The sequence below is a fragment of the Cryptococcus neoformans genome, chromosome 9 (assembly GCF_000149245.1).
Source record: "Cryptococcus neoformans var. grubii H99 chromosome 9, complete sequence".
In the NCBI taxonomy this organism is placed as follows: Eukaryota; Fungi; Basidiomycota; class Tremellomycetes; order Tremellales; family Cryptococcaceae; genus Cryptococcus; species Cryptococcus neoformans.
In genome coordinates this window covers 185,585-195,000 of record NC_026753.1, presented here as the reverse complement: position 1 = coordinate 195,000, position 9,416 = coordinate 185,585, and the positions used below count along the sequence as shown (strand labels likewise).

Sequence of the window (9,416 nt, the reverse complement as noted above, 5' to 3'; positions counted from 1 at the left end):
AGTCTCTTTAAACTTTGATTCATCAATCTTCAAATTCTCCCACCTCGTCAATTGCCCAATCCTACTTCTGATCAACTTGCCCAAACCCAAAGGGCTGACAGTAAAAGGGACTGGAACGATCTCCAAACCATCGTCTTCAAGTTGTCGCAGATGCTTTGAGGGATTGTATGAGGGAAGGTCGTCGGGTAGAGGAGGAACAGCAAACGACAGATAAGATAGGGGTGCGAACGGATTTCCTATGCACCATACTAGCATTAGTTGTGGCCTTTTGAAAGCAAGCGAGTGGGTATTACCAGGCACATAGGCTTCACTTGTACTGATCCACACTTTGGGCTCCAGTCTCTTGGCCACACCCTGTGCACTATCAACCGTGACTTTTCCCTCCAAAATAGAGTCCACCCTCCAAGCGGGGTAGAGGGCAGCTTTCATAGTGCCCCTTAGTTCGAGCTTTGAGCCCAGTCCGAATTCTGTTGCGAGAGGCGTTATGGAAGGGCCAAAGAGCCTGAGGAGGAACGCGTAGACGATATTGGGGATAGAAGCTAAGGCATGTACTTATTGTGAGAACGGGTTACATCTTGAGTGATCAAGGACTTACCCGAGGCCAGAAGAGCATTGATGTACATCTTGTTCAGGGCATCTGCCGGAGCCAGTCGGAACGGAGCTGTGGTGATCTTGTTGGAAGGCGAACGAGTGTCTGAACTAAGCGGTCTGGCGAGCGGCCTCGAAAGCACCAGCACTCGAGGCCTGGGTACTATCCTCGTCAGTCTTGGGGGCATTGTGATGGGTGATGGGTTGTCGGTTGCGGAAAGCGAAAGATGGATCGTCTTGTTCTCGCGTTGTTACGTAGCCGTCGGTGCGTAGTTGCTCGCTGAAAATGCCGACGCAACAATTATTTCACCTCCACCTCGCGTTTCAGAAGACACCATCTCGAACCAACAAGACTACCCATTGTATACTTCTTTCCAAATCCCAGACAACGTCCACATGGTATCCCTTCGCCAAAGAAAGTCTAAACTTGAGTACTCTGACATTGCTCCTGGGCTTCACGATCTGTCTGATGAAGAAAATGCGGGCCAAGGAAGCGGCTCGAGACCTCCAAAAGACGACGACGATATCAGTATATCCTCGGGAGAAAGCAGTGAATTTAAGCCGAAGAGTCCCGAGAAGCAAGCAGCAGAAGACATCGCTATGGATGAGGATGAGGGAATGGAAGAAGACGATGAGCCGCTACGGTCAATACACGATACGCATACATCTCCGGTAAAGCGGTCTATCAAGAAAGCCCCTAGTCAATCTAAAGGCAAAGACAAGGCCATCGCTCCTCCTTCAGTCTCTGCGACACCTAGTATACGATCTAGTCCTGTACCCAAACCATCTGAAGGGAACCCTCTCTCACATATTCCTCTCGACTATCTTCGATTACTTGGACAATCTGCAAAGAATATCGTTAAACCTCCAGAACCTGCCCCGGACGCTCAACGTCAGGCGTTTGAGACTTGGCTCAAGAAGAAAAAGGGTAATTCCAGAGAGGAATCTATCCTAGACTCTCCTTTACCGTTTTTCACCCGCTTGCTCGAAGATCCCCAGAATGGATCTGTTCGTCCCAAGGTCGAATGGTCTCCAAAAGTCGAATCGTCGTTGACCGCCAAGCAGGAAAAGAAAGAGAAGCGGAATCAGTTGAACAATATCGCTCTGGGGGTGCCGTGGGATTTATGGAGAGGAGAAGGCTGGTGGCCGGAGATGTACATTGGGCCAGAAGGAGGTGGTGGCGGGAAACGGACCGAGTGGCTGATGAGAGAGGATGTGAGATTAGGCCTGGAGAATATCGGCCGGTTCAAGAAAAGTGAATTGGTTTCCCTTGCGCAAAAGTAAGCCCTTATCAAGTGCCCTAGCAACAAAGCCCTGACCCGCGATTTTAGTGACGCAAAGCCATATCTTCCCAAACCTCCTGGTAAAAACGGTGAACCTTTTATCACTTGCCTATTTGGTCCATATGAAAAAGAGACGCCCACCAAATTGTCCATCTTTGATTCTAAATCACTCTGTATGTGAAGCCAAAGCAATTGTCAACCATTACAAGCCTGAATCTGCTCACCACCGCAAGTAGCCGAGACCAATCGCATAGTACCCAGGCCTGGATTTACTTTTTATGCAGGTGGCCCTATCTGGGGCCTTGACTGGTGTCCCATCCCTCGGTCCAAACTAGCAGGCAAGTGTCCAAACTTTTTCATCACACGTTTCTACTTTCAAACAACTATATTAACGATGCAATACTTTTAAGAATTTGAAAATACGCAGTACCTCGCCATCTCTACCCTTTCCCATCTATCAGATCAACCCAAAATGTTTGATAAATGTCCACCAGAGACCAAAGGTTCAATCCAAATTTGGTCACTCTTGCCTCCTCCCAAACAGTCAGCTCAAGAGGATCAGGATGAAGAGGAGGATGTGGCTATGGAGGGTGAGAGAAACGGTGGTATGGTTTGCGAGCTGGTATTGTGCGTAGAAGGGGGGAACGCGATGCAAATACGGTGGATGCCTCTTGGTGTATGGGACGAGGTATCCTTTTTCCTTTGTTTTTGAGGGTAACTACTGACACGATATAGTTTGATGTTGGCAAGATGAGAGATGAAGAAATGGAGATCCCTAAACTGGGTATCATCGCTGCAGTTCAGCTGGACGGTAGCGTCTCGTTCTATCCCGTTCCTCATCCCAAATTCCTCGTGTCTCAAAAATCGATCCCAGGACAACCTGTCTACCGTAACGTTTCCCAAAGATTTTGTCATTGTCTTTACATTTGCTTACTTTTTTGATGTGTGTATAGTCCATCTCCAAAAACCCCTTGTTCGCCTTACCATCCCTGATGCCAACTGTACCACATTCGACTGGTTGAGCGGATCACGTCTAGCTGTCGGATTAGATACCGGTAAAATGCCTTTTTCTTATGTCTGCAAAGAGAATCATTTTTGAAGAAATACTTATGAGGAAATGTACGATAGGCCATGTTGTTGTATGGGACATTTACGACTCTCTCCTCCATCCCTCTCCCGAACCCCGTAAGTCCCCATCCCGGGTCCCCATCCCCCAGACACTACTCAACCCCCCCCACAGCTCTTCCAGTCATCTACACATCCGTCGCCATGTCCTGCATTCGCTCTCTTTCCGTCCTCCGCCTGCCCCCTACCCCACACCACCTCGGATCGGACGCGGTGTACGTCGTGACGGGTGCATATGATGGATCTACCAAGATTGTGGACGTTCGGGACCCTTTGGTGCCTATCCCGCTTGATCGTCAACGATGCAAGTCTCGTTCTTATTTATTTTTTTTTCAGATTGATGCTAACCAGAGCGATCCACACACACACACACACACACACACACACACACACACACAGTACCGATCATGTCCACCGCATGGTCTACCTATTTCCCAGGCCCCATCGTGGGCGATAACCAATACACTGCCCAAGTCGTACGGGTTGCGGATCGGAAAGGCCGTTCACGCGGGTTTGTCATTTCCGGACATCGGGGTGTCATCTGGGTTGGGTCTTTTTTTCTACCTCTTATCTATTTGTGCTAACGGGGCGGGGGGGGTGGGTAGGATATTGGGACATCGGATTATCATACGATGGTCGTGACCGCCGGCGCTGATGGGGCTGTCATCGTGGTCAACCATGCGGATGGGGTATTGAGAAGTACAGGCGCACGCGTATGTCCCTTCTTCCCCCACCCTCACCTCTCACCCCCACCCCACATATCCCCGCTGACGCCCGAAAACATAAACACCAGACAATCACGCTCGACCGCTTGTACGAAATGGACTACAACACGCTTACCGACACATACCGCCTCTCGGACGATTTCCTCCCTGAATCTCAACCGCTTGATATCGTGCAGTATGGTAAACCGCGCGATACGGCGGGTGGCGGAGAAAGCCGAGAAAGCCGAGAAAGCCAGAATCGGGGGTATTCAAAGATTGGGGCGTGGTCCCCAGAGGTAGGTATTCATCGCTGTGTATGGAATAATGGTGGGGGGTTGGGACAGGCGGGATGGGTGGGGAGCGGGGGTGCGAGTGGGGTTGGGAGGGTGGAGTGGGTGGAGGGTGTTTGGAGGGAAAAGTGAGAGAGTCGGGTGGAGTGGGTGGAGGGTGTTTGGAGGGAAAAGTGAAAAAAGAGTCGGGTGCAACCGTTTGTACAGGTACCAGAAATGTTTATGCGAATCATCACGAGATGGGTCGTCAAGTATGGTTCATGCGCCAAGTCGTGCGGAAAAAATTGTGTGTGTGTGGGCGGGGGGGGGGGGGTATACTCTTGAGACAAAGTTGTAAAGATGGTATTGTATATAAAAAATGGAGACAAAGTGTCCGTGAAAGCGCTAGATAAGCTGTCAAAGCGAAACTAAAGTATATATATAAAAAAAGTGTGGGATGCGTGAAAATAAAAAACAATAAAACAAGGTCCCTTGATATAATGAACCCGTCTCGATTCTCCATCTCCAACTGACGAGCATCTCATCGCCTTATACACTGATTGTCAATCGACCACATTCCCAAATCGCCACAGCCGATCCCAAACCACACCCATCACGCCCCTGGCGATCATCTCTCGGTCCTGTTACTCTTTTCCCTTTCACTCGTTACACCAATGCCAGCACGCCGACGATACCCAACCCTCCCAAACCGAGCATCATAGCCGAGGCCCGATACCCTTGGCCAAACACCAACCCAGACCATCGGGGTTCTGCCGCTGAGCGTTTCAGGAAATCAAGAGACTGGGTGAATGATCGTTTCCGGGTGGACGTTTGCCCCGAGGCGTTTACGCCGGTGAGGATTTGGGTGGGGAGCATGTTGGGTGGTTTGGCGGTTAAAAACATGCGGGCCATCTTGGCGCCGTCATACCTGTTCAGATTCAAGGTATACCTCCCGGAGGACGGGTCGACGACGATTCCCCAATCGGTAAACAAGACTTGGTTGTTATAGTAGGTGATGATGTTTGTGGTGGCGGCACACGGGTCCTGGACTTGGATGCGACCGTCAGAGCCAAAGGGGAAGAGGGAGATGGAACCATTGTCGTTGAGGGTGTAGGTGCCGTGTTGCCAGTAGATGTAGGCTTGGATACAGGCGGGGTTGGAGGCGTTGGCGTTGTACTGGTATTGGACTTCTTCAAAGAAGCCGTCGTTGGTGCTGCCGGTAGCGGGTCAGTGTGTGGAAAAGCATGCGGGCGGGGGTCAACGTACAACGAGTAGGAGATGCCGCTGTTGTTGGGATAGTTGAACTTCATTTCTGCGGGGATACAAATGTCCTGTGGGCGTGGATCAGCTGCAGCTCTGTGGGCGACGATGCGACTCACACCTCCCGTGGACACTGCCGAGTTGCTGCTCCATGTGCCTTCGAGGTCTGTGACATTGTTGGCGGCACTGAGGTCGCCTTGGGCAGCGGCGAGTCGGGGGAGGGCGAGGACGGCGAGGGGGAGGGCGAGTAGTGAGGGAAGCATGGCGGCGGGGGGGGGCAGGGAGGCTGGCGGCTGCGGGGGAGTATCGGAGTGGGGGGGAGAAGCGGCAGGCGGAAAGCAGACTGGCGGACGGGAAGAAGCACGCAACACAGCTTTGCGCGTGGGATTGACGCAAACCTCACACCGCCTCGCGCCACAAACTCCGAAACGCCGACGCGGCTGCTTTGTGCATCGTGACTATCTACAGCAGAGCGTGGAGCACACACCCCACGGCGATCACCGCTATTATATTGGCTCCTGTTACATTCGCCCCCCTCCCCCTCCCCCCCCACGCCCCACTCGCCACACTCGCTGCGGATGCACCCGCCGTCACTGCTCCCCCCGTCGCCCCCCCGCCCACCCGCGTGACGCCCACCTGTTCCGTGCCCCCTGTTGCCGCGCCAGAAGCGCTTGTCTGAACAGCTGTCCCGGAGGTCGCCGCTGTCTCCGTCTTCAACACTCCCCCCGACACCCCCCCCGACACACCCCCCCCCACCCCCCCGACACACTCGCTCACAGCCGGTATCGAAAACGTCGGCCACCCCCCTCCCTGCGTATACGTCACCGTCTGCCCCCCCTCGTCCACATAAACCCCCGGCGGATCCCCCTCGTCCCCTACGCAGTCCTGGTACACACCATCCCACCCGATCCCATTCGACGTGAAGAAATAACACCCCATCTCGTCGTACACGGTAGGGCAGTACTGCGCGTCGGAGCATGCGCGCACGCAGTAGATCGTAGATGATATCATTGTCTAGTATTGTTATCAGCTTACATTGATCATAAAGAGAGAAGACTCACGACCCAGGAAGCAGCTTGATTATCATCCGTGGTGTATAAAACAGCCCCGTCGGGTGTATTCCCCACACTATCGAACTGGGCACCTTGGTCGCCTGCCGGAATATTGATCTTTGTAAAATCCCCCCTGTGCCTTTTGTAAGGCAAACGTGCGCCCCCCGAAAAAAAAAGAAAAACTCACGTCCCACTGACTTGCACCCAGCTGTTCGTCTTCACATACGTCACCCCATTCAACGTCCCCTCTGGCACCACTCGATTCCCATGTCGCCGGTCCGTGCACCACGAAACGACGTCTCTGTTTATTTGCGAAATGGAAGACGTGTTGGAGGGTAGAGGAGATGGGGGACCGAACAGGCAGAAATCCGTATGCGAGATGAGGTAGAGAGAGCGCGGGGGGTCGCCTTCTCCATCTCCATGGACATTTCGATGAGGATGATGATATTGCGCGGTGGTATGGCGGATGAGGAGAAAGAGGAATAGTAGTGGGGTTGTGCGGCTCAGTCTTTGCGGGAGAGCCGCCGGTCGGGGATGGGGGTGGGACAATGAGGAAAAGGAAAAGGGCATGTTTATGTCTGTGTCTGTGTCTGCCTGTTCGATTTTACTGCGGGCAACAAGGATACAAAGATGCAAAGATTGGTTTCACCTTTTACCAGCTGTCGACTCTTAATTGGTACAAAGCTCACACGCCGAGACGATACTCGGGGGAGAGACTGGGGAATAACAAAAGAGAACTAGACATCCTTTGTCTCGTGATATCACAAAGGATAGACGGGGTACATGCCATTTTCTTATTACTCATATATATTATCGCCAGACGACCAGAGTTGTATTCTACCGCTCGTGTTACCACCAACGACCCTGTCAACGATATTCGGATGTGAAGCCGTCACCGTCGGCACAGCCGTCACACTAAATTCAGGCAATTAGCTTACTCTCATTTGGAGACAGCACACAGCCGAAAAAAACCCACTCATCCGTCCAGAGCGCCACAATCTTCTCCCCCGTAGCAGAAACAACATCCAAAGTCCTCTTCATATTCCCCACCGTAAAATGCGGCATGTACTCCATATTCAAACTCCATTGCGCTCTCAAGATTGTCAACCATCTCCCCGTTTGGCAATTATGTCTCACGACCTTGGTCGGCTTGAAACCGTTCCCGTTGACGTTGTCGTTGACGTTGACGCTTGATACCAACGGGTCAACATTGAATACACGTAAATGATCATCATAGCTCGTCGTGAGAATACGGCGTCCCCATGGATCCCAGTACGCGCTGCTGCACGATTTACCATGCTGCCATTTGGCGCGCATCAGGCCTTTGCCTTGCGGGGAAGCGAGGTAGGACGTGAGGGTGTTGTAGTCGGACTCGAGGGTCGGGTGCGTGTTTTGCGGCGCGGTTTCTCCTTGTTCGGTGGCGGGGAGGGAAGCGACAGGGATAGGGACAGGGTGGGAGGAGATGGAAAAGAGGTGGCGGGTATCCCATATTCGGACATGTTGGTCGTTACCGGCCGTGCAAATCAGGTGCGGCATCAGTGCTATATGGAGCAAGCCCCTGCTTTTAATTTATTTAAACCAATAAAAATAAAACCCCCCCGACTCACGGTTCACACTCACACCGCCCAGCTTTGCACCCCTCCCTTCCTCTTGTACAACCCATCGCCTCCTTCCACTCTCTTTTTTACTCTCCCTCGTATCCCAATGGCTTATCCCACCATTCTTATCCACCATCCACGCTTCTTGCGCACCAGGTAAAAGGTCAAAATGGTTGATAAGCATGTCTTCGTCCTGGAATGAAAACAGTTCGGTAGATTGGAGGGTCGAAAAGTCGAGATGTCGGAGGGAACAGTCATATGCAGTAGAGAAAAGCTATATAGCATCTCTTGTAAGATGGTGACTTTGGCCCCTGGGATTATGGGGGGAGAAAAAAAAACTTACACCAGATCCATTGACAGGATCGACCTTCATACAAGAGATCGAGTTCTTTGCATGTGCCTGCACGCGCCATACTCGGCCTTCTTGATACTCGTCCTCCTCTTTTGCATTCATCCCACCACTGGTATCATCTTCATTCTCAGGCTTCTCCATAGGCGGACCCAAGGCATCCCATCTACAAAATTCCGTAATCAGCTTGCGCCTAAGAAAAGAAAAGAAAACTATAACTTTACATTCCAAGTTGTCCGTATTTATCACCCACCAACACTAGTGTCTTGGTCTTCTCCGGGTGCACACACATGCTGAAGACTCGTTCATTGGTAACCTTGGTGTTCCCTTTAAGACTCATATCTTTAAAAGCATCTTTGAGTCTTTGGACTTCCAAAGGGACGGCGGTATCAGAGTCGGCATACGCTTCATGGGCGGATACTGTTTCGGCTGGATAGGTCCGGGGATTCGATAGCTCGGCGATGGATTGAAGATACTTTTCCTGTATGTAACCCCGCTTGTTGATACCTTGTTTCTTTGGACGTAATAATTAAACAAAAAAAGAAAAGGCACACCACCCACCATATCTTTGATCTCGTCTTCCGGTGTATCCTCCACCATCTTCCCCACATCCATGACTTGTTCCCTCTCTTTCCTGCTAACCACCCTCAGGATTTCCCGTTCCTTCTCCTCCTCTTCCACCTTTGCCTTGAATGCATCCCCATCCGCTTCCAGCCCCGCAATCCGTCCTGATCGCCGTCTCGGCCCTTCATCGGCAGCGATCACAGGCGCCTTGCGTTTCTTGGGCGCCGCCGGCTTGGGTTGTTTCGGTTTTTTGGTCTTGTTGGACGTTGGCGCAGGGGATGAACCGAATGGTGATGAAACGCCCGCTGAATCGAGACCTAAAGAGTCTAGAAGAGCGCGGTTCTCTGCAATGGTCTTTTGACGCTCGAGTTCGCTGACGCAGTGTCAGTATGAGTAACTGGTAACAACAGGTTTATGCCGCGCGACGCGTCAAAAGAGAATCAGAGCAGAGTGATATGGTTACGCACTATGCTGTTTCCTCATCCATTGCTGTCTTAAACTTTTGAAAGGTTCTCCGGAGATATAGGCATAAGTTTGTGAGACAGAATAACAAAATATACGAAAAAGAAAAAAGAGTTGGCCTCATCGCGACCACCGTCCGTCGAGTTACCAGGGGCGAGCGGA

General features: G+C 51.7%; 5 protein-coding genes and 1 non-coding gene; 2 read left to right on the top strand and 4 right to left on the bottom strand.

Moving 5' to 3' along the window:
- Positions 1-842, bottom strand: part of CNAG_04173 (hypothetical protein) — a 2,861-nt gene extending 2,019 nt beyond the window's left edge. Inside the window, exons 1-3 of the mRNA XM_012196247.1 lie at positions 596-842; positions 294-539; positions 1-236 (exon numbers count right to left, since the gene is read on the bottom strand). The exon at positions 1-236 is cut by the window's left edge and continues 3 nt beyond it. Coding sequence (XP_012051637.1) covers positions 1-236; positions 294-539; positions 596-776 — 663 coding nt within the window. The 5' untranslated portion in view covers positions 777-842. The remainder of the gene's footprint in view (positions 237-293; positions 540-595) is intronic.
- Positions 843-887: 45 nt separating this feature from the next.
- CNAG_04172 (transcription factor C subunit 6) lies at positions 888-4,282 on the top strand. Its single transcript, XM_012196039.1, has 11 exons — positions 888-1,868; positions 1,920-2,044; positions 2,108-2,209; positions 2,282-2,559; positions 2,607-2,760; positions 2,825-2,926; positions 3,000-3,056; positions 3,112-3,300; positions 3,396-3,541; positions 3,602-3,709; positions 3,790-4,282. The coding sequence occupies exons 1-11, from the start codon at positions 985-987 to the stop codon at positions 4,120-4,122; spliced, it is 2,478 nt and encodes an 825-aa protein (XP_012051429.1). The 5' UTR covers positions 888-984; the 3' UTR covers positions 4,123-4,282.
- CNAG_04171 (hypothetical protein) lies at positions 4,230-5,778 on the bottom strand. XM_012196246.1 has 3 exons: positions 5,349-5,778; positions 5,236-5,300; positions 4,230-5,182 (listed from the first exon to the last, which is right to left on the bottom strand). Exons 1-3 carry the CDS (start codon positions 5,490-5,492, stop codon positions 4,636-4,638), a joined length of 756 nt encoding a protein of 251 aa, XP_012051636.1. The 5' UTR covers positions 5,493-5,778; the 3' UTR covers positions 4,230-4,635.
- A 41-nt stretch (positions 5,779-5,819) lies between these two features.
- Positions 5,820-6,851, bottom strand: CNAG_07760 (hypothetical protein; the record flags this gene model as incomplete). Its single annotated transcript, XM_012196488.1, has 4 exons — positions 5,820-5,930; positions 6,007-6,243; positions 6,291-6,414; positions 6,469-6,851. The coding sequence occupies 4 exons, from the start codon at positions 6,849-6,851 to the stop codon at positions 5,820-5,822; spliced, it is 855 nt and encodes a 284-aa protein (XP_012051878.1).
- CNAG_12823 lies at positions 6,002-8,725 on the top strand. The gene is made up of 3 exons (XR_001046102.1): positions 6,002-6,246; positions 6,305-6,436; positions 6,490-8,725. It is a non-coding gene; the product is annotated as a hypothetical RNA (non-coding RNA).
- On the bottom strand, positions 6,965-9,371 carry CNAG_04170 (WD-repeat protein). XM_012196038.1 has 7 exons: positions 9,260-9,371; positions 8,790-9,165; positions 8,453-8,709; positions 8,223-8,394; positions 7,889-8,153; positions 7,258-7,822; positions 6,965-7,196 (listed from the first exon to the last, which is right to left on the bottom strand). The coding sequence occupies exons 1-7, from the start codon at positions 9,277-9,279 to the stop codon at positions 7,079-7,081; spliced, it is 1,773 nt and encodes a 590-aa protein (XP_012051428.1). The 5' UTR covers positions 9,280-9,371; the 3' UTR covers positions 6,965-7,078.
- Between the last annotated feature and the right edge of the window lie 45 nt (positions 9,372-9,416).